The sequence below is a fragment of the Hippocampus guttulatus genome, chromosome 22 (assembly GCF_054856545.1).
Source record: "Hippocampus guttulatus isolate MCC_2025c chromosome 22, RoL_Hgut_1.0, whole genome shotgun sequence".
Taxonomy (NCBI): Eukaryota; Metazoa; Chordata; class Actinopteri; order Syngnathiformes; family Syngnathidae; genus Hippocampus; species Hippocampus guttulatus.
Window position 1 is genome coordinate 6323481 of NC_141282.1, and position 22006 is coordinate 6345486.

At 51.8% G+C, this 22006-nt stretch overlaps 1 protein-coding gene across 1 annotated transcript; it reads right to left on the bottom strand.

The window, feature by feature from the left end:
- Nucleotides 1-8000: 8000 nt before the first annotated feature.
- mdfic (MyoD family inhibitor domain containing) lies at nucleotides 8001-20457 on the bottom strand. Its single transcript, XM_086103707.1, has 5 exons — nucleotides 20279-20457; nucleotides 19978-20125; nucleotides 18729-18794; nucleotides 11317-11607; nucleotides 8001-8531 (listed from the first exon to the last, which is right to left on the bottom strand). The coding sequence occupies exons 2-5, from the start codon at nucleotides 20063-20065 to the stop codon at nucleotides 8278-8280; spliced, it is 699 nt and encodes a 232-aa protein (XP_085959833.1). The 5' UTR covers nucleotides 20066-20125; nucleotides 20279-20457; the 3' UTR covers nucleotides 8001-8277.
- Nucleotides 20458-22006: the final 1549 nt, after the last annotated feature.

Consider the following 22006-nt stretch of genomic DNA (forward strand, 5'->3'; position numbering starts at 1 on the left):
CCGGACGCTCACGAGGGGCTCGGGAATGTGACCGCGTGACAAAAAAGCAGCGAGCGTCAGAAGACTTGAGAAGCAATTAACCACCGGACGAGACGAGACGGGACGGGGATTTCGAGAGAGACAAATTGCAAATGGCGGAATGCTACCAAAAGTCGGTTTGAAAGGTTAGCGTGCGGCTGAGCGAGGCTATGCTCCTTGACTTGACTTTTTTTGGGGGTATGCTTATCAAAGAGAAGCTTGAGCATCATCTGTGTCAGCTTTCATCTTGGTGACAAACTCAACACAAGCATCCAACAATCTCCCACTTACATAACATTGGGGATTATAGTGGTGTGTCCCCCCACCCCCCCTGCATTCCCTTTCCGGCTTCAAAATGCTTCTCGCACGTCTGACAGTGAGCCGAGCTTGCATTTCAACTAGCGGTGTACTGTGGCGTGTCTTTGAACAAGCAAACAAGTCAAGCGAAGTGTCTGCACTACTCGAAACACTTTATCCTCTGAGCTTCATTGGGCAACAGACAGGCAAGAGAAAAAGAAAAAAAATGCAAATCAACTACCCCCCCCCCCCCACAAAAAAATAATACAACCGAGGATGCCAGCCTCCTCAGAGAGTGTGGGATGGAGTGGCGGGGGCGCGTGTTCTCGACTGAGGCTCCTTGACACGGCATTGGGGATTCCATGCGTCTCATCGCGTTGTTTAGAGTACATTAGCAGCCAATGACACAGCCTCTCGTACTCTTCATCGCTCCACTTTTCTTGTTGTCAGGGAGAGGGTCCTGACGGCAATAAACCCAACCATCCGCCTCCCCCCTAACCCCCCCCCCACCCCCCCACCCCCCCCCCCCCCCCCTTATACCTCCCTCTTCATGCCGAGACACGCCGGGGCCCTAATTTTCCATCAGCAAAGCATGAAATCAAGAAAGAATGCCACAACAAGCCCTCTTAAGGAGGAGGACACTCTTCCCGCCCACGGATTGCCAACGCCGCCGCATCCGACGTTCTCTGAATAAATAAATGATGGAAGCGGAGGAGGACGCTGAGCTAAAGTGACAATCGCAAGGTTGTTGACGATGCGCTCATCAAATGTGACTTGGAGAGACCATGCGCACATTTCACGCGGGCGTTCCCTTTTCACTGCTGTGCACAAAGGAGGATGGCCCGCCTTACTTGGTTCGCGATGACAACAAAGTGACAAAAAAAAGGGCAACGCCGGCTCTTGAAGAGGAACGAATGAAATTATAGCGAATCAATGAGCGAAATCAATGAATGCGTCACACAAGACGGTGTCCTCAGCTGAGCTGCGATCATATGTTGCATTCGGCGGGGGGGGGGGAGGGCGACAATCCACTTTCAGTTCCGTTCCATTAGCAGCAGAACAGGAACATGCCGATGCACCGTGTTTGCTTTCAACGCCGGGCTCCACCGATTGACCCGATACGCAGCATGCTGGCATTTCACCACACGGGGGGGGGGGGGGGTGGGGGGTGTCAAAAACCGGTTTCGACAGCAGACCGCGACGCCGTCTCAGAAGACAACTCCAAAAAGATTATTTTTGAGGTCACGTAGCCAAACAGACGGAGCGAGCGCCGCCGGAGAGGCGGAACCGGAGTGGAGCGGCGGTGAAAAACAAGGCAGCCGAGTTATTAGGACGGCAACGCTGACAAACACTACAGAGAGCGGAGAACTCTCGCCGCCGCTTCGCGCAAGACAAGACGCACATACACAAACACAAAAGAGAAGAAAAAGATCTCTGAGCGCCGACTGACAAAGATGCCCTGCAATATAGATGACGAGAACAAAGCCCCTCCCCATAACAAACTCCAGTCATATCCAGACGATTTCCTTTTCAATAATGAATCGCCATCGGCATCGGGCGTCAATAGACGCCTCGTCTGTTGCCGTGCGTGCGTGTTTGGGGTAAAAAAATAAATTAAAAAAACATCTCTCCTCGACGCGAACAAAACTTCTATATTTAATCTACGCCGAGAACAAGCGGGCCTGCAAAGTCAAAAACAAAAGCCGGGTGGCAAGCAGAGTCTTATTTTTTTTTTTTCTGTGGCATGCAAATCAGATGCGGACCAAGCGGCTCGCACGGAGTTTAGCCCCCCCCCCCACCCCCCCGCCGCACGTCTGTGGTGATTGACAGCATTTTTAAAATGTGTAGATTATAAATATTTATAATTGACTTAATATTGACTGTATTCTCTCTTTTTGGTTGAAAAATAAGGGGGGGGTTGAAAAAAGGGAAAAAACTTTTTTTTTTCTCCTTTTATTTCTCCACTCCATAAAAGCAAAACAGCACAATCGAGTTCATGTTGAGCTCCCGCTTCACATAAATAATCCCGCTCCCCCTGCGCGCCCGCATCGTGTCTGCATGCCAACACGATGCTCAGTATTCCTTCTTGGCGGAGGAATTTTGAGCAGTTGTCATGACGGGATTTGCCGGAACCGGAATTGCACAAAACCTCCGAGCTTCAAATTGGAACTCTACCATGGTCAGTTCCCGTAAACGAAAACCATTGAAACGAATTGCCGATCGGCCTTTTGCTCGTCAAGACTGCACGGACGGGTGGCGGCCGATACGCGAGTTGGGGCATTTTATCTTGCCGCAACAACGCGGAACGTCTCGAGGCGGACACTGTCCCTCACGTCCGAGAAGCCGATCGGATTTTGGCCAAAGGAGACTGCCGAGAGCAGCTTCGGCCGGCTGCAGGAAGGGCAGATGAAGGCGGGGCCCGACCTCCGAGAAATTTCAAATGGCCTTTGATTGCGTCCGGCCATGTGAACTCCATCACGCCGCGTCCGTCTTCCTCTTTTAGGAGCACATCAAAAAGGTCGTCCGACGCCCCCCCCCCCCCACTCCCCCCCGCAGCCCCTCTCGACCATGCGCCCACCTCGACCCCAGTTTGCTCGCTTTCATCAATGTGCCTCTTTGATGTCACACCAAATGGCCTTGCAAAGTTTTGTTTCTGGCAGTGGAGGAAAAGTTTCCTGCCAACAAAACAAAACAAAAAGAAAAATAAAATACAAAACCAACACGGATTTATTTTACCGTCTCAATAATCTGAATTGCTTTCAGTCCCGCAGAGCATTCGGATTTAAAGTGAGCATGAAACACAAACCCTTCAAGCAGATTAAATTTCAAATCAAGCGGGCCATGTAAATGATGTGGTGACGGGGGGGGGGGGGGGGGGGGGCGGGTTGTGGGCATCGTGCAATTAGCATGCCGGGCTAGTGTTAAAGCAATTAGGCAAAACAGACAGCTCCGGCGCTGGCAACGGGCGGGGGGTGGGGGGGGGGGGGGGTGACACACACACACAAATATTTCCATCTCATTGGCGTCCGCGCACGCGTGCAAGCTTGCCGGTTGTTGTGCACTGTTTGCCGAGTTCTCAGAGGGAAGCAGAGGTTAATGGGAACGGGACTTTGTTTACCGACGGCTGGCGCGCGGCCCTTTTAGAGCGCAGACAGAAAACGCTGTCGGAGAATTATGAAAAAAAAAGGGAGGAGACAGTGTCTCTTAAATTGCTTTGGGGAAATCACCCCTTCAAACCCTCCCCAAAAAAAAAAAAACAATGAGTTGATAAACAGGGCCAGGGCAGAAACTCTGGCAACCACTTTGGGGATGGGAGGGTGGGGGGGCAGGGGGTAACCACATTTGGGCAAATCTCTCAGGTGGAGCCATCAAAAGCGGCGGTAGACGTGATCACCTGGAGACGAGGACTGACATTCGCTTGAGCGTAAATGAGTCAAACAAGCATGCGGGGGCGATGGGAGGTAAGGGGGGCGGGGGGTTGCTGGCATTTAATACTTGATGTTTCCCGGCGGGACCGCCGCCGTGCGCCTCTCATTCAAACAATGAGTCACGATTTACAAATGCGACGAGAAACAAACACGCGCGGGAGGCAAAGTAGGACAGCGACTCCAACGGAAGCCGTCCTCAACATTTTGTTGTTGCGCGTCGAAATGGCATCGGCGCTCTCTTATCTTCCATGTTGCCCCGCGCGTGTTGGCAGTCGGCGGGAGAAAACACGGTGGATGAAAAGAAATCTGGGGGGGGGGGGGGGGAGCCACCAGCGTGGGTATTGGGCATGACCGTTGACAAAGTTTGGCTCGCCTGCCACTCGAGATGCGAGAGCAAAAGTCCGCTTTCACCTGCCGATGACGCGCGTCTGACCGGCGAGGCCAAGAAACAAAAAGGGCCCTCCAACAAAAGCGTCCCACCGAGAATTAACTGCGGCCTTGCTTGCGATTTACATACAGATGCACTGGCAGCATTTGCATACTACTGTTGTTGTTTTTTTTGGTGGGGGGGGGGGTTGCGCGCATGTGTGTGTGTGTGTGTAGCCGGGTGCTCAGGGGAGCGGCATTGTAACATATTGCTGCCTAATGAACTCTGAAAAAAAGAAAAAAAAATGTGATTTTCCAGCGAGTAAATTAAGAAAATGCATTACGGCTGTTTGCAATCTTGGGGGAAATCGGAGACTTTCTCTGCTAAACTACGCTCGATAAGTCATAAATGACACGATACCGCGAATTAGGTGTCATTCACGGCAAATTCATGTCGCGGTGGAGTCGTGAGCGCTCGGGGACGACGTTGTTGAGCGGGTTCGGTGGGGCGCGTGCGATGCAGGCAGAAAGGAAGAAGGCGGCGGAGAGTTTGGGTTGAGGCACTGGGAACACTGGGAAGTGCTTGTGAGTGTCAACAGAAGCATGGATTTTTTTTGGGGGGGGGGGCCCTTTCCTTCCTCTCCTCCTTGTTAATACATTGTTTAGAAGCCTTTCACTGGGCCGGCAACGGCGCCGCCTCTCCATTTCGTCATTGTCTCGGCCCGCCGCGGTCACGGGCCGGGCCTTTTTTGTCGCATTTGTCATCAGTTGCGATTAAGCGGGATTTCTTCTAATCCCCAAAGATTGCGTCATCGGCAGGATCAAGATACTTTCGCTCCCGGTTCGGATTTTTGGGGCGCAAGAAGGACGACGACCTTTTGGGGTCTGGAATTTTGGAACGGACCGCTGACGAGGTTTTCAACCAAACTCAAACTCACATTTCACGGTTGATCCAATTCAGTCCAGTTTGGGCACTTGAGTGGAAATTTCACTCCGATCCCTCTTGCCTAAAACCAGACGGGATCGACCGGCCGGCTACTGGGTGGCCATCTTGTGTTTTCCCTCCTCGATCCCGCAACTGGTGGCGTTTCTCTCACAACTCGGTGGAACGCGCGCAATCACGACAATGACGAAAGCCGCTTATTAGATGCGCGAGCATACCTGAGCAAAACGTTTTCAACGCGAGTGACACGAAAGCCGGGCGGGGGTTGGCCATTAGCCTCTTCAGTCACGCTTGCGCGACTTTGAAACATCCGCCATGTCGCCATCACAGCGCCGATATTAGAAAGCCGGGCCGCCGATGGGTTTTTCCGAGTCAATGAGAGAGGAAACAAATTCTTAAGTCAATTAAGTGGCTTATTAGCCCGGGACTTCATTAAAAGATAGCGGCGGCCAAGCGGTCTTAAAAGGACACAAAGAGGCGACGGGGGTGTTTAAACAGCAGACGGAAGAAATGGCACTGATGGAAAAAAAAAAACTTTCGCGCAAAGTCACTTGACACCTCTCACGTCCCTGCGCGCCTTGAACGACATCAACAGACTGTCAGTTCCCGGGTTGCCGCTACGCAAACCTCAGGGAGGAAAGGTTCCCCGCCCCCAACGCCAAAATGCTCCATCGTAACTCGGGCGACTCCGACGCGCCACCTTTCTTCGGCAGTTTTACTTTGCGATCGGGTCGAGTTTTCATTCGGAGCGAAGGAGTCGTCCCCCAGAAAAGGGCGGTCCTGTTCCAGATGGATCTTGGGAATGCTACCATTTTTTTTTGGTTTGTTTGTTTCCCTGAGGCGCCGCCGACATCAACATCACGTTCCGCGACAGTTAACAAAACGTGCGTGCGAGCGCAACATTAAAGCAATCTGGGGGGGGGGGGGGCTTAATTAAAGCTTTAGTTCTTCCAAAACGACGGCAAATCAGAGGCAGGCGAACAGAGGGCTGTTATTGTGTCGGCGCGGCGAGGACCGAAAAGTAAGGAAGGCTCCGACATCACAGTTCACCGCCCGTGTTGCCATCTCGCCGTCACATTGGATCCAGAACAATGCCACGGCTGACAGCCCGCAGCCCAGAATTATCACGCTAAACTGAATTATTCCTGCCACGTCTTCATTTATTAACAACCTGCGCGTGCGCTAATGTAGCTCGCATTTGCATAGACATTTTTAACCCAGCGATTGTCTAGAATGGGGCGGCGGTGCCGGGGAGGGGCGGGACGGGCCAATCTTTCAAACTCCCGTCCGCCGCGCCGCATGTTGGAATTTTGACGAACGGCCTCTGAAAATTCTCACGATACGCTCGGATCCAAGCCGACGGTCGATCGGCATTCATCGGCCTGCGGATCGAGAGGACGGCAGCTACGTCGGAGAAAAGAAGAAATCACACCTGCGCCTCTCACCTTTGCATCAAACGTCGCCTGCCGACACCTACAACCTTCAGAGAGACGACAACGTGTGAGGGGGGGGGCAAGATAAATGAGACGAAAAGAGGAGAGGTGTGATGCATCTCCCACTTCGCCCTCAGCGACGCCCGATTGGCTGAATGAGTGAGCCTCAAAGATCGGTGGGCCGAGCGTCACGTCGCGGCCGCGGGCGGCCCTTCACGTGGGCCCCCGGTCGGCCCTTCACGTGGGCCCCCGGTCGGCTCGTCGATGAAATCGCCGTCAATTTTTCAAAACTCTTCCGAATGCACGGCGCCACGCTCCCTAATGAACACGCCCACACTGCATGCGACACTCAAGTCAACAAAGCCGAGGCAGGCACGCACGCAACGCGCCGCTAAACAAGCTGCCAATCACCCGTGAGATGCAGATGACTGGAGGCCATTGGGAGGCCCGCTTCATTTAAGTGATGTTAAGAACAAACAATCAAAAGCGCAGCTCGGGAGACGGCAACGCATCCAAGCGGGCCCGTGACGCGGAACAATCCTGACATGTAATTTGGAGCTCAAGGAGCGCGTACAAGCAAACAAACAGGCATCCCGCGCTCGCCACGTCCTCCTCAATTTGCCTCCGCCGCAGACGCGCCGCCCGCGACGCGGCGAGGAAAAGTTGAAAACGATGACGACAACTTGTTTCGGAAAGCTTCCGTGACTCGCTCAACAACAACAACAAATAAAAAACACGTCGCTTGGAAGCTAAACACGCAACGGCGCCGATACGATACGGGAGCGCGTGAAGTCAGGGCGGGGGGCAAATAAATCTGGCCTTTCATTTGGGTTTCTTTCTCTTAGGCAGATGTTTGCGAGCCTTGCTGCACCGGCGACCCCCCCCCCCCCCACGCCCCCCTCCCTTCTCCACTCCGGCTTGGCTCATGTTATCTTTGCATTGCCGTGGCGACGCCTCCAGGTATCAAGGAGATTAGAAGCAGTCAGAGGCACTTGTACAGCAGCAAAGCTTGAGCAAAAGGGGGTCTTTAAATATTTAAGGTGGGAGCACCATCACGCATTGTTACTCTAAGAAGAGAAGAACAAAGACTACAAGGCTCTCACTTTGGAAAATCATTTACATTTCATTGCCGACACGGATACGACGCCCGAGCTGCATTTTGTACGTTAGAAAGAAGAAAAAAAAAAAGTCACGTGAATGTCATTAAAATAATGAAAACAAGCCAATCACGTCTCATCGGTTGTCAACTCCTCCTGATTGTTCGACGCGCTTTTCATCGCAGGGTTTCACGCAAAAGATGGAGCCAAGTCAGTAAACGAAGCCGAATGGTCATTTATACATGACGGACAACAGAGAAACGACTCTGGCATCAGACGGCTGATGTTTGTGTCACCTGCTGACGTGCCAAGAGTAATAAAGGGGCCCCGTCCCAATTGTTGGGTTGGAACTGCGATAGTTAATTTTTTTGTTTTATTTAATGCAAACAGTGAACGTTACAAGCAAGCACAAACGGGAAGGCGTCATTCTGGTATTTATTTTAAATGTGACATTCCAAAATAACGTACAACAGCAATAAAATGAGCAACGTCTCGGACGGGGGGAAAAAAATGCATCAATACAAAATTGGTAAGATGGAGAATTGTCGTCGTAAAATAGCTGTGGGGTTTAGAGGTCACGTTTTACAGTCTTTTAGTACTTGGAGAGTAACAGACGAAACATCCGAGGCCAAAAGGTCCCTCAAAAAGTACACTAAGGTGGTATCGCACGTAAAACCAACCCCCCCTCGTCCATCCTACGAGGGGAAGCAGATGCCGCAGCACTCCATGCAGATTTCCAGGCAGTCCGACGACTCGCAGCAGGCGTCCATGACGCCGCAGTCCATGTCGCAGGGGCAGTCGCAGTCGTCGCCCACGTCCTCCGGGCCGCCGCAGCAGCAGCAGCACGACTCGGACGCGCACGGGCCGCACGACACCGGCGCCGCCACCAGGTTGCACAGCGTCAGGAACTCGCAGAAGAGGCACGCGAGGATGCAGTGGACGCAGCAGTCTGGGCCCAACACGGTCAGTTTGGGTGAAAATGACATCCAACGTTTTGGAGAAATCAAATTCAAGCGTGGACGGCGTTTAATTTGGCAATTAGTACGCGAGCGAGCTGCCTCATGCGTTGCCGAGCCAGAAAACGCGGGGGAATACGCGGCAACGAATTCCCCGCCGTCCGTTTTGATTAACAGACTGGTCAATAATTGCGGCATTATCATGCGCGCCGCCGACTTGATCGGCGCCGAGACGATCGGTGACGTCTCGCGGGCGGTCCTTCCCGAGCAAACGCGCCGATTAGCGTTAGCCGAGCCGCGCGCCGCCGATTAACATTTAACCTCCCCGGACCCTTTTGATGAAGGCGCCGGGCAGAATTTACAAATGCGGTCATTAAGCCACCCCCAAAAGGTGTTTCGAGATTAGGCGGAATTAGTCACCGCGGCGGAAAGAAATTCATGACAAAAATGTTATTTGAGCAACTTGTGAGTAGTACATTTTAAAACGCGATAGTCCGCAACAAGTGGTTTCGTATCGGACAGCCTTTGGTTAGTGGGGACGAAAATGAGATCCCCAAGTCTTCTGTGTAGGTGTCAAAATTATACTGGGGAAGCAAAATCCAGCAGAGCGCAATTGCTGATGTATGACTAAAAAAAAAAAAAAAAGTACAAACAGGCCACATTTGCATAACTTTCATCAGCCCATCTCGAGGCGTCGGAGTGGGCCGTTGCTGATTAGGTTCGAGGCGAAGGAGAAAGCAGGCGAGTGCGGAGGACGGCAAGCAGAGGACTGCTGGATGCTCATGTTTGATTAATCAAAGTCAATCCCACCCCCCACTTTTTTATGCTCAGAGAGGGCGCGCAGAGCTGACCGGGAGCCCCGGCTTGCTGGGATACAAGCAACATGCGTCAAGTGTGCACTCAACTCGGAATGCATTTTATTATGCTGATCTGAAGACTTGCAGGGATGGAGGGATGGAGATCCGTAACTATTAAGCATATGGCCGGACGTACCCCCGAGGTGCCGAGGAGAGGGCTAAACTCCTAGCTGGGCCCCAACTACTTTGTTCAAAACCACAAACAAAACTCTCAAAGCTCAGCCTAACAAACTTTGAAGGACCCAGAGGGCAGAGCCTCGAGTGCTCAGAATGGTAAAGAACCGACTGTAAAAAAAAAAAAAGGATAAATAAAAAACGGGGTACACAATCATTAAGCGGCGGCCGGCCCGCTCAGCCATTCGCTTGGATGTATTATTGAAGAGCAGCGATTATTTTGGGTCGAGTGAGGAGGAAGAGGAATGGAAGGAGGCGGACGCGCACAACCGGACACCGACGGCCGACACGACGCGGAATTTGGGTGCAAAATATGCCATCATCGCGAGTGAAAATGTTAACAACACAGCGCAAGTGAGAAGCAGCGGCACACCTTAACCGGGAAATGACAGATTTAAAAATAAAAAAATCTGCCAAAACATGACCATGATTTACATTGCGTAGGATGAGCAGCTCAAGGGCGGAGAATGAGACCGAATGGGCGGAATTCACAATGAGGCGCGGCCATTACAGAGCGACGAAGCACTTGGGCATGTTCGAGCAGCTTGAGGAGCGCAGCTCATTAGCTACAATTACGCAAATTTTAAAAAAAAGCAGCAGCTGGATGGCAGGACCCACCCCAGCTGAGCTGAACAAAAGGCCAAGAACCCCGACGCGATATCTGCCATTGGTTCCGGTGCCAAAGAACACAAGGAATCCCCCCAACGAGCGAGCTCCTTTTTATTTCTTGCGTTCGGGGGGGGCTGCTCAAGGAGGCTAATTTCACAGGCAAACAGATTATGGTAATCCATGTAAACACTCAAACACAACAGCTTGGCTTTTCTGTTCTTTCCCCCCCCAGCGGGAAATAAACACTCCGGAGAGGGCGTATTGATGCCAAAAACCGGCGCTTGCTAAACGGTCAACACGCAAAGCCTTGTTGAGTTGCTCTTGGGGTTTTTTTTTTCCACTTTTTTTTATTTTTTATTTACAATTCATTTCCTTTCCTTTCCACCCTTGCGCGGCAATTACGCGCCGCTCCGCAGGACGCTTTACTCCACCCGATGCATAATTCAAGTGCGGCAAATCAAACGCGACGTCTCTCCTTCACCTCAGCGCACGTCTCAATCGGACTCTTATCAATCAACGTCCTTGGGATGGATGCGCGCGCGCTAATGCATCAAAGTCGGCGAGCGGGGCGCTGCGCCGATGAGGGCGGCCCCGTCGCTCCCGGTTAATGAGGGCCCCCGCTCGCCCAAGGCCCGGAGAGGTGCGAGGGGCCCGGTTGAGGGCGGCTCGTGACTTTTAATGGGCGCCCCGCGCTCTCGGCTCTTGTTAGGCGCTCACACCTCGCCTCCATCTGCGGCGACGGTGATTACCGGCCTCTCACCTGACAAAGTGACGGCCTCGCCAACTCGAAGGTCAAAACACGTGACCGATAGCGCTGATAAACGCAAGCGGCCACGGGGACGATAGCAGGCCGTGTTTCTGGAGGCTACGTGCCACCGATACTTCAGGCAAAAATTTAAAAGCCGCGACCCGTTGAACTTTGCGGCGATTGATTCAAATCCTCTCATAAGTATTCGTACGTCTATATTTGATATCAACTTGCCACTGCGCTCAAAATAAGTCACGAAAGGACGGAAGGACTCGATTAATCCGATTTGCAAAAAAAAAAAAAAAGCAGGATGCGTTCAGTTTAGCCGTTAGCGGTTAGCAAGTTAGCTGTAGCCCTGAATTCGGTTGCGGCGGGCGACCGACGACTCACCTTCGGGCAAAGGCGCTTTTGCTGAGCCGGTGGAGCTTTCTTTGCTGCGTCGGCTGCCGTCGCTGTTGACCGACAGGCTGGACTTCAACTTGCGCTGCATCCTCTGCGAAACCGGCGTGAAGGGCTGCTTGGTGGTCGGCGCAGCCGCCGCCACCGCCGACCTCGTGCCTGAGGTCGGCCCTCCCGTGGCGCCGGAGCCGGTGCCTTTGGCGCGTGAGCATTTGCACGTTGTCCCGGCGCCAGTGTCGGTGAGCCCGACGCCATTTTGTCCTTTTTCAATCGGAGGTTGCGCTGAAAACAAACAGAGACAAATCAGTCATTCTCCCCCTATTTTTGCATAAACGGGAGAGATTCAAGTTTTCAAGCCAGAAATCGAGTCGTTATTTTCAGTGCGTCGGCTAAAAGAAAATAGACACATTGCACACTGGGTGCTGTTTACAAAGCGTTCTCTAGCTTCGATAACCCGTTTGCGAAAGTCACAAAGGCTGACTTTGTCAATAAAAGTCATTACATGAAGTCAAACATGGTTGTCTATTTCTTTTGAATGAAAATTTGATGAAAAAAATAAAAGTTGAAATGAGGCTGCTGAGATTCAACTTGTAAGTCACGGAACCACCGTAACCGCGTACAATTATCGCCATCGTTGCTGCCAAAAGAACTTTTTCCATCAACTCCGTCGACAGTCAACGGCATAACTTGATCTAAAACGAGCGCGAAAACTTTGTCAGCACTCCGCCGTCGGGCGCGGTGAAAAAACGGCATTTGCCCCGTCGCTTCTTAGCGAATCTTCAAGAGCGTGCGCGGTGCGCGATATTGATCAGATGGCAAACATTTCGGCGGCGAGAAGCGCGCAGATGGAGAGCCCTCGCATGTGGCAGGATCACAAAAGGCGGCGCGGTTGGCGGCTGGGAGCGGTACCCAGGTGAGTTGAGCGTGAGATTAATGCGAGGGGGGCCGGGGGGTGGGGGGGGGGGTGAATAAAAGCGCGCTTCTACAAAATAGCTGCTGTCTGCAACAGTAATGATCTCCTCCACATGAACGCTCAGGTGGCCTCAGCAAGTCTTGGAGCCAGAAGACGGCGACCCCGTCTGATAAGAAAGGCGGCGAAGGATGAGAGCGAGCCAAGGATCTCGCCGAGAGGAGTACCTGCACATTCAGCTCTACTGGGAGTTCCTCCTGCATTGCCCCCCCCCCCCCCCCCCCCCCCCACCGCCCCCACTGTCTCCTCCCCATAACTGTACACATCAGAGCCTGCCAGTGCAATGTGAACTTCAGATTCGGTGGATTATTCACCCCCCCCCCCACCCCCATTTTGCCATCCTACACTTTCTCAACTGTCCTAATTGAGCTACTTTAAACTGTAGAGCAGGGGTGGGCAACATGCGCAAAGTGGCACCTTGATCACCTTAAAAAAAGTTGGGGGCGGGGGTAAAAGTTGAAAAACAAAATGGAGAGGGGTGCGGTCAAAATCCTAACTGTTAAAAAAAAAAAGTTTGAAGTTGTAATATCACCAACCACCACTAGATGGCCGACATGTCTGAGTTGCATCTTTCCTGACCTATACCGCAATGTGAGTAGGTCGAATATTTTTGCGCACTTGGAATGATGCGTAGAACAAACATGCAGTTGCACCTCAATCATCGTAAAACGGAATGAGTTGATTTTTATTAAAGAAAAAAAAAAGACAGAATTTTAGTATTAGGCTTTTTTTCCCCCTCGTATGGACTATTTGTCGGGTGCAAGATGACAAAAAATGACAACCGTTAAACTTCCTGCTTCTGTCTGGACCCCAGAGAAGGACCCCCCCCCCCCCCCCCCCCTCCCGCCTAATATGATTCCGGGCCTTTTATTTCCATCCCCGTGTTGGCTCACAACAATTAAAGTTAAACAGCAAGCGTGGGAAATCGGGCCTCGGCGCTTTCGAACTGCACGTCACCCAGGGAGAGGCCTGATGCCAACGTAGAGCATCGCAATTAAAAAGCACTCCTCCAGTTGCTTCAATCAACAAATAAGGACTTCTGGGACGGCGATTCCTTGCGGTCGGAATTAGACAGCAGGCAAGACGGCGGCGGGGCTTTGTACACGGTGATTTACGAGCCACTTGATGGATTACCCCGCCCCCCCCCCCCCCACCACCACCACCACCACCCCTCCGTCTTTTTTTCCGCAAGACAAAGGCCGCCCGTGACAACAGTGCGAAGTGTAGTAACGAGGGCAGGGTGATGAGGTTACAGCTGTTGCGCTTTGGCAGATGCATCATCTTGCCGTCACTCACTCGCACGACCGGCGTGGCTTTGCTCTGGGGGCGAGCGCAACAGAGATCGGACCAAGTCCAACTCCGAGGATGCGGACTCCGCCCCCTCCGACTTCTCGACCGCTTCTTTCAAGCACGCAATTTGGACTAAGATGGAATAGCGTCGTTTCTCTTCCCCGTTGAGGTTGCGCGCAAATTTGCAGAAACGCCAAAGCATCCTGGCACCTCTGCCGGCGCGGGAACCCAAACTTTCAAATAAGCAAAGTAGAGGGAGTTGTTGAAGTATCCGCCAAAGTTCAGGGGGTGGGGGGGGGGGGGGGCATAAAATGAGTTCAACTCTGTGCGGCAGGTTCCCTGAATTGTACTTTTGCTATTTTGATCTCAATGAAGACGAATGGAGCCAGTGCATAATCGCACACGCATTGATCACGCTAATGATGATCCTGTCAGAAATGGCAATGACAGACGTGTACAGTCGCCACCCGCCCCCCCAAATGAAAAAATAATGAGACCAAAAAAAAAAAAGGAAACGTGCGAGTCACGTCAGAATCACACTGGGCCAAGTAAGTTAAGGCAAAGTTTTGGTGTATTATAATTTTATTCTGCCCAAAATTTGAACCAGCCCCCTGCCCCCCAAAAAAATAATCCAGATGTCTGGCCCTAATTACAACTTTTTTTTTTTTTTTTTTTTACTCCAGTTCATCAATTAATCACCAAAATAGTCATATTATTCAATTATTAAAATAGTCGTTTGTTACAAGGCCTAATTGTTTCCTCATTGCATGAATAAAGGATGCCTAATGTGCATTTCAGATTACATTCGGGGATGGGATCATCTTCAAACTGCTATTTTATATTTGGGACCATTAGCAGGAAATATCATAACAACACAAACCTATAATATATATATATATATTTTTTTTTCCTTTTTTTTTACTCTGTCTTCTTGCCACACCATTGCAGAGATAACAGAATGCACCGAACGCGACAGGATGCGTTAAAAGCGCGTGTATCTCGCCCGCCCGCACGCACAGAGGACCAAATTGGACTTGTAAGCGCCCTATTTCGAGCACATCAACAACTGTTGAGAGCATACACTTGTAGTTGAATAAAACATGCTATTTTGCCGGCACACGCTGTCACACACATCACGGGGGGAGACTGCGGGGTGAGCGCTTCTTGACTGCCTAAGCAGCATCCCAATTTGGTCGCCGCGACCGGCGGTTGACAGGCTGCGATATCTGGGGAGCAGTTTTTTTTTTTTTTTGAAAGGCCAGTGTTTGATGGATTCATGAAGAACACACAAATATAATTGCCATTTGTCACCGAGTCTTCAGCGCTTTCGCCACACGGGGCCCCCGAGCGCCCGGAGAGCGCCGGAGCTGAGCGGAGGCGGGGCGGCGCGTGGGTCGCTCTGAACGTGAAAAGCAACACCTCGGGAAAATTGATCCGACAGGAGAAAGTTGCACCCAAAAGACGCAGGCCGCGTTCCGAAAGGAGCAAACGGCAGCTCGCTCGGAAATGCTAATTCCGCGCGCGCGGGTGTTTTATGCTATATATATATATATACATAGATCCATTTTTTTTCATGCTCTGCTGCGCATGTACCGACATGATTGAAATGCTAATTTGTAAAATGTGCAATGACCTCGCCGGAGTCCCTCCTACCACCAGCACTGGCAAAACAGCCCCCAGGTATCATCTCTCCTCCTCCTCCTCCTCCGAACAAATAGCGGCGGGTGCGCGCTCGGAAGAGCCCCCGCCCCGCCTTTCAATCCAAAGGGATCTATTTTCTCATTAGAAATTGTACATCTTCCAGGACCGTATTTATAGACGCAAAACCGGGGGAATTATACGGGCGAGCGCGGAGGGGCGGGGGGGGGGGGGGTGAGGATATAGCGTCAGATGAATGTTATTACAAGAGGCCTCTGATTGAAACGTTCCTTGGGCGGATCAAAGCCATGTTTACCGTTTGACCTTCCAAACTTGAAGACAAGGACTTTCTTTGAAATATGCAAAGGACGCGCCAGGGCTGGGAAACAAGCGGCCACAATAAAAGTATCTTAGCATCCGGCAGATGCTTTCTGTCGGACTTGGATTCGTTGTCGAGACTCCGCCGATTGCGTTTTTTTTTTTGTCGCCATGACGACATCTCCAACGCCCAACTTCCATCAAAACTCCCTTTAACGGGAACGCGGTCCCACCGCCTGCTTTTTCAACAGCGTTATGTGGAATTTGCCAGTGTGCTAATTCGAGCGCTCGTCCCGTAGTAAACGCTCGCCTGACTTCCAAAGTGTTTGTGTCACTCTGATGCAATTTCCTCTTTCTCGCGCGCACACTCGCAAAGAGTGACCGATGTTGACTCAGAGCCCGACTGGCCCCTAAAAAGGCACCCCGCCCTTCTCGACTCCAAACAGGACTGAGTGAGAGGAGGAGGAGGAGGAGGAGGCTGTGGGAGGGCATTGCGGGCGTCTGAGCGATGACTCAAATATTCCGCCGGCTTCGCCATCCAAAGGAAGTTCAAGCGTTTGCATCCGCGCGGCCCGCCGAACGCATCTGAGGTGTGACTGCCAGTCACAGAGAGGATTGGCAGTCTATCAAAACGGCCCCCGGGCCGAGTTCCTTTATTTGCTCGCGAGCGATCTGGGCATTAACCCTCCGCTAATGGGACAGCTGTGGGTCAGCGCCTCGCATCTCGGGGATGCCAATCAAAGCCCTAAGCTGAGAGAGATCAGACTTGGGGACCGAGTTGCTCGTCCGCCTCTGAGTGGCTTCTCAAACGCGGAGACGCCGCGATCGATTTTTAGCTCCGGCCTGAAAAAGAGAGAGGGGGGGGGGGGCGCTGGGGGCTGGAAGGCTTCAGCCTGAGACGCAGTCTGGATGGCAGCCACCCCCCCCCCCCCCCGGTCCTCGGTCACCCTCCGCTGCTCAGGGCTGGGGGGGGGGGGGGGCCCTGACGGAATGACCTCGCAGTGAGGCAATGAACCTACAAACACGCGGGGGCCAGCGGGGGCAACATCAGCACAGATCTCAGTAATAGAAAAGGGTTTTAACCTTAATGTTGGAGCCAAAACCCTGTTAGAGGCCACGTAATCCCCCCCTGCGCCGCTCTCATTTAAACCCCCCCCCGCTCGATGAGCAGCTCTGGAAAAGATTCCAGTCACGTGTGCCGGTAAACAAGTCTGCCGTAAACTTTTTTTTTTCAGTGCTTCACCTCAACGCGTCAAAAAGTGCCTCGCTTGCGATGGAAAAACTCTCCAAAATAAAAATCAGGCACGGTAGAAAAATGGCAGTTTACGCTCAAATATTTTTAAGCAGATATCGAATAACTGGTACAGAGGTTTTTTTTTTTTTAATCGACGTAGGAGTTGAGAAGTTGGGGCGCCTATACGAGCAAATTGGTCTCCGTCTCCAGCCCCGCGAGTGACATTTCGGGACCGAAAGGTCAATTGGTGTTAAAATAAGCGCAGGGGCGAGAACTCTCCTGTAAAGTTAAACAACACTCTTAAATCAAATCCTTTCTTGACATCATCGCGGCGCGCATAACTAATCGCGCGGCTCGAGTACAGCGGCTATTAGAAAGGAAAAGATTCCGCCGGGTAAAATATGCTAATGAACACGCTCGAAATTTCCCATCTGAAATGTATCTGTGGCAAGACAATGAGAAAATAATTACAACAGAGGTAAAATTACAATGGCCATTTTAATCAACCCCTGCGCTAGCGTTTCACCCTATTTATGCCATTTTGGATTCCGCGACCTACTGCTCAGTAATCACTTGAAAATAACGGCCGAGTTCATAATGGCTCCGTACTTTTCAGGCTTTGTTTCCGCGCACTCGTTGGGGGGGCTCGAAGGACACCAACGAAGATGTGGAAAAAGTCCTCGAGTGCTCCGACAACTTTTGCGACAGCTCGAAAACGGCGATTTTTGTCTGGCGCGCCCGCGACCCCTTTGAGCCGACTCCCCCTGTCGCCGTTTTGCGCGTCAATCGCCAAATGGCGATCTTCCACGAGGAAATCTATTTGGCTTCACAAATTCACTTCCAAAAGAGGTCAAATCGAGCGCACCGGTAATCACCTTGAAGGTGCGCCGCTCGAGTCCAATCAGAGAGTCGCACAAAAGGGGCGAGCGGTGTTATTTGACGGGCTTTTCTGACGACGGATAAAAGCAGCGAGTGAGGTCATCTTCAGCGGGGCATTAAAAAGTATTGGACAATCCGCTGACGATTAAACTCCTCCAAACGCCCGCCATCTTCTCGCGGGGGGAAGCCAAGGGAGTCGGGCGGGGGCCTGCGCGCGGGAGATACGGGCGGTTGGAAAAGCCCAAAGTGTCTCCCGGGGACCCTCCAGGACGGAGGAGCCGCTGAGGACGCCGTCCCCGCCGACTTCCGGCCCGGCGGGAGATTTTTGACCTTCCGAGGGCGTCGCTTTTGCCAAACGCTTTTTGAAAAGTCAGCTACGCGCAACGGAGTTGACTTCGTGTCGCGAGAGAGCGGCCGGCGTACGCGAGTTTGAACTCCGACGGCGAAGCGAGAGCTCAGGGGCGGGATGCAGCCAAGCGGATGATCTCTTATTGATTTCCTGTTGCTGCGGCCAATGGAGGCTCTTCATTAGCACGGGTGGAGCCCCCCCAGGGGCAGACGGGAGGACTCCAGATGACAATCAAATGCCCAACTTTAGATTTTCAAACTAATTGTATTGTTTGAGATGTTCTCTCTTACACACTGATTCGATTCACTGTGGGAGGGGGGAGGCATCTGGGCAGGCACATTTTTCAAAATTTCAATGGTATCTGCTGGTGAAAAGCAATAAACCCCCAAGCAGGATTTCCTCTTGCATCGGAAGCAGAAGGACAATGGGAAACGCGAGGCCAAGCTGGGACGGAAGAAGACGACGAACGAGGGCCGCCGGCTTCCTCCAGGTGCCATCTTGGCGTTACTGCAACTGGAAACGGCGCAGCTCGGATTTCAGTTGGCCGACAAACCCGAGGCCTGGCGCGCGCGCGCAGTCCAACGAGCAAAACATCCGCACTTGACGGCTTATTTCGCTGTTCGCTAAGATATGACTCAACCGGCCGAGTGTGCGCCGACGGACGCGCCGCGGCCAACTCAACAGTATTTCCCAACATGTTCCTGTTCCTGTTTAGTCAAACTTACTTCTTATTGGCCCACAGTGGTCCTCCCGGGTCACGTGACTGGACGATGCTTCGGAGTCAGAGGCATCTACGGTCAAAAACATTTCGTGTTAGCTCCGGAAAGAAAAAGGAGGAAAAAATAAAAACAAGTCAAACTCCAAAACACACGTCAATGTTTACAACAAGGTCGCATTGCTGAGCCAGAGAGGAAAAAAAAAACAAAACCAAAACAAAACCACTTTGAACAAATGGTTGCGCAATTCACGGCGGTTGGGACTGGTTCAAGGGGAAGGCTTTCCCAGAGTTCTGGATCTCATTTGCGGCGCTCGTGCCGCCGGCCGGGTTCTACCTGCCATGAAAGCCGCATTCACGTCCAAGTGGAAAAAAGTACGCGAGCGTCAACGGCATCTCGTCTAGGGTCCGGTTCGGAGCCATGTTTGTCGCTCTCGTCGGAACGACGCTCACAATTTGGCCGGGTCGGAGGGATTGATCTTCCACTGATGGATCGAAGCCGCGGGCGGGTTGGGGGGGGGGGGGCAGCAGCGGGCCGGGGATAGATGCGGAAGGCGTTGGAAGATGATGTATGGCAGCGACGTAGCCGTTAGCGGCGCTAGTTCGTGATGCATCGCAGTATTTAGCGATTGCGGTTAGAAATGAATTGGCCTACTGCCGCTACATCCCCGCTCCCCCGGGGAGGGAAAATCCAGTCTTAAGCGCAGACGCCTTTGAAGGGGCCCGGCGAAAATCCATTCGCAATCCAGCAGCCTGACTGATTGCTTACTTTGTCCTACTTTGCTATTTTTTGACAGTGCCGTAATGATGCTCGGTATAAATAGGATGGTTAACGCTTCATTGCTTGTTGGAAGAAAAATGAAAGAAAGAAAAAAAAAAGGGGACGGTGGGGGTGGATTATTTTACATGTGATAATCTAACGAGAAAGTTAATTTAAAACTGTAATTGGGGCTGTGGTTTTCTGTTCCTAATCACCAGGGCGCTTCTGTGCAATAAAGGAAGACAAAAAAAAAAAAGCGCATCACTTCACAACTGCTTGAGGGAAGTTTTGACTCTTTTAGCAGCAAAAGAGGACAACAAAAGTTAAAAAAAAAAATCTATTTGCAAAGGCAACCGGATTGGAAGTCAGATGGTTCTGCACGTCCTATTGACACAAAGTCCATCCAGATCCCGTTTCAGTTTCATCACCAAGTCAATGGCATCGTATCGGTGTCCTTCCGAATGTGCACCCCCCCCCCCCCTCCTTTTGACAAACTTACCGTGAGTGAGGGGCGGCAAAGGGGATGTAGTCTCCAGCTGGGGGGTCCCGGCTGGCCCACGCGTAGGGTGGCCGCTCTCCGTGGACATGAGACCCGTCAAGTTCTTCTGCGGCGGGGGGGGGGGGGGGTGAAAAGTCACCTCGTTGGGCTTGGACAAACAAAACAACGCGGTCAGACAGACGGACAGTCAGTAGCAATGGAAGGGGGGGGGGGGGGGGTTTGCATTTCGCCTCTTTTTTTCTCCCGACAAACTCGTTGATGAAAGTGGCGTGCAAACATAGTTTCCAAAGACGCCGCTTACCTTTCACAACATGTCACTTTCTTCGCTCCACACGAGAGTCGCTGCCATGCCTCCTTCTTCTAAACAACGACGGCTCACAACCGTCAACTTTTCGAGACGAGTCGTGCGTGCGCCTTGCGCCGTCCAAAAGTTTGACTTCGCGCAGATGTGCCTGACGTCCCAAACGGTTTTTTTTGGGGGGGCGTCGAGAACTTTTCATCATATCCGGATTCCTTCAGTTTCTTTCCTGCCTTGCTTGCACCGAATAAATCACATTTCATGTTCTCTTCTTACAGACACCGGTCAAGTAAATAAAACTTGACCGGTGCAAAGTAAAAAATGTAAAAAAAAATTAAAAAAAAAAGGAAACGTGAAAGATAATACCAGCCAACGGAGTTTAAAATACATAAACTCCAGAAATAAAAACGAAAGAAAACATTCACCACGAATGGATTTTTCCCGATGGGTGGGCGTGTCCAAATCACGGACGTTAATCATCACCTGCGCCTTCATTGATTAGCGTGCGCGGAACAGGTTGTGCACCGAAGCCAACATAAACAAATCCCAATTCATCAACGGCGCGCACGCCGGAAACTGGCGTGCGTTACGCCAACCACGTGCACGTCCGGCCTCATTTGCACCAACAAACATCGCCTATTGTGCGTCAAGAGCGGCAGCGAGAAATCCATATCGCAAACATTGACAAAGAGGGACTTGTCTGAGAAGTGACGACAAATAAATAACAGTTTGGAAACAATTCATGCAAGCGTGAGCAATAAACACATTTGCGCATACGCACGCTTGAATAATGATCTCGATCAATCACGGATGAGAAAGTATTGCGGTGGATGACTGACAGTTGAGAGAAGCCTTATCTTAATAAATGGCACCTTCCGAATGAATACATCATTAAAATTTGTCAGCCTTGCGGACAACATTCATCTCTGCGGCGCGTGAAATTTATTTTGGCTCGCCGGTGACGTTGCGGATGTGAGCAGAAGTGCAAGGGTAAAGGCAAACGCGGTCAAAAGGGCTTTTAAAGGACAGGTGGGGTCGGCGCCGCAAGATGGTGGAGCTGACTCGGAAGGCGCATGAGGAAAGATTGGCTCGCGGTAATCACGGAAACGGCTACGGCGAGAGGTCAAGCTGAAAAGTTGGCCGAAGCAATTTCAAACTTTCTCCGCAAAGCGCAATCCAAACATCCAATAGGAGCGCCTAATTCCGTCCGATTCATTTCCCCGCGTAATTCACTTGAAATAAATGTCCTCTGCCGAGTCAGTAGGGTATTGTTAGTGCAGTCAGTGTCTCGCTGATTGCCATCGTAGCCATTGAACCCGACGGTGTAAGTGAGATTTAAGCCCCGGTAACACGTGAGTGTGGAGGTGATTGATGTGAAATATGCCCTCCCTCATTGACTGGCTGAACTCCATTTTCTGCTCCTAATGCAGAAATCACTCCGGGTCCCCCGGCATAATGATTTACGATGAATCTGTGTCAATGTTGAACTCGGCAAACCTCGCGTAATCCATCTTGCCGATGTACCTGGCAACCTGGCCCCGCCCCGCCCGTTCCCACGTCGGCGCCGACGACCCTCGCCTCGGCCGCGGGAAGTCGAGGCGCGCCGGCCGCGCCTATCCCTCCGCTAGAAAAGTGCTGAATCCATTACAGGGCTGATGTGTAATCACAGAATCCCCCCCCCCCCCCACCCCTACCCACCCACCCCACCCCCCGGACCCCCTCAGACTGTAA

Coding starts and splice junctions, on each gene's coding strand:
- mdfic (XM_086103707.1), bottom strand. CDS start 20,065: ATGTCCACGGAGAGCGGCCACCCTACGCGTGGGCCAGCCGGGACCCCC. Junction 18,795..19,977: donor TTTGCCGCCCCTCACTCACG/GTAAGTTTGTCA, acceptor TTTTGACCGTAG/ATGCCTCTGACTCCGAAGCA. Junction 11,608..18,728: donor CCACTGTGGGCCAATAAGAA/GTAAGTTTGACT, acceptor GTTTGTTTTCAG/CGCAACCTCCGATTGAAAAA.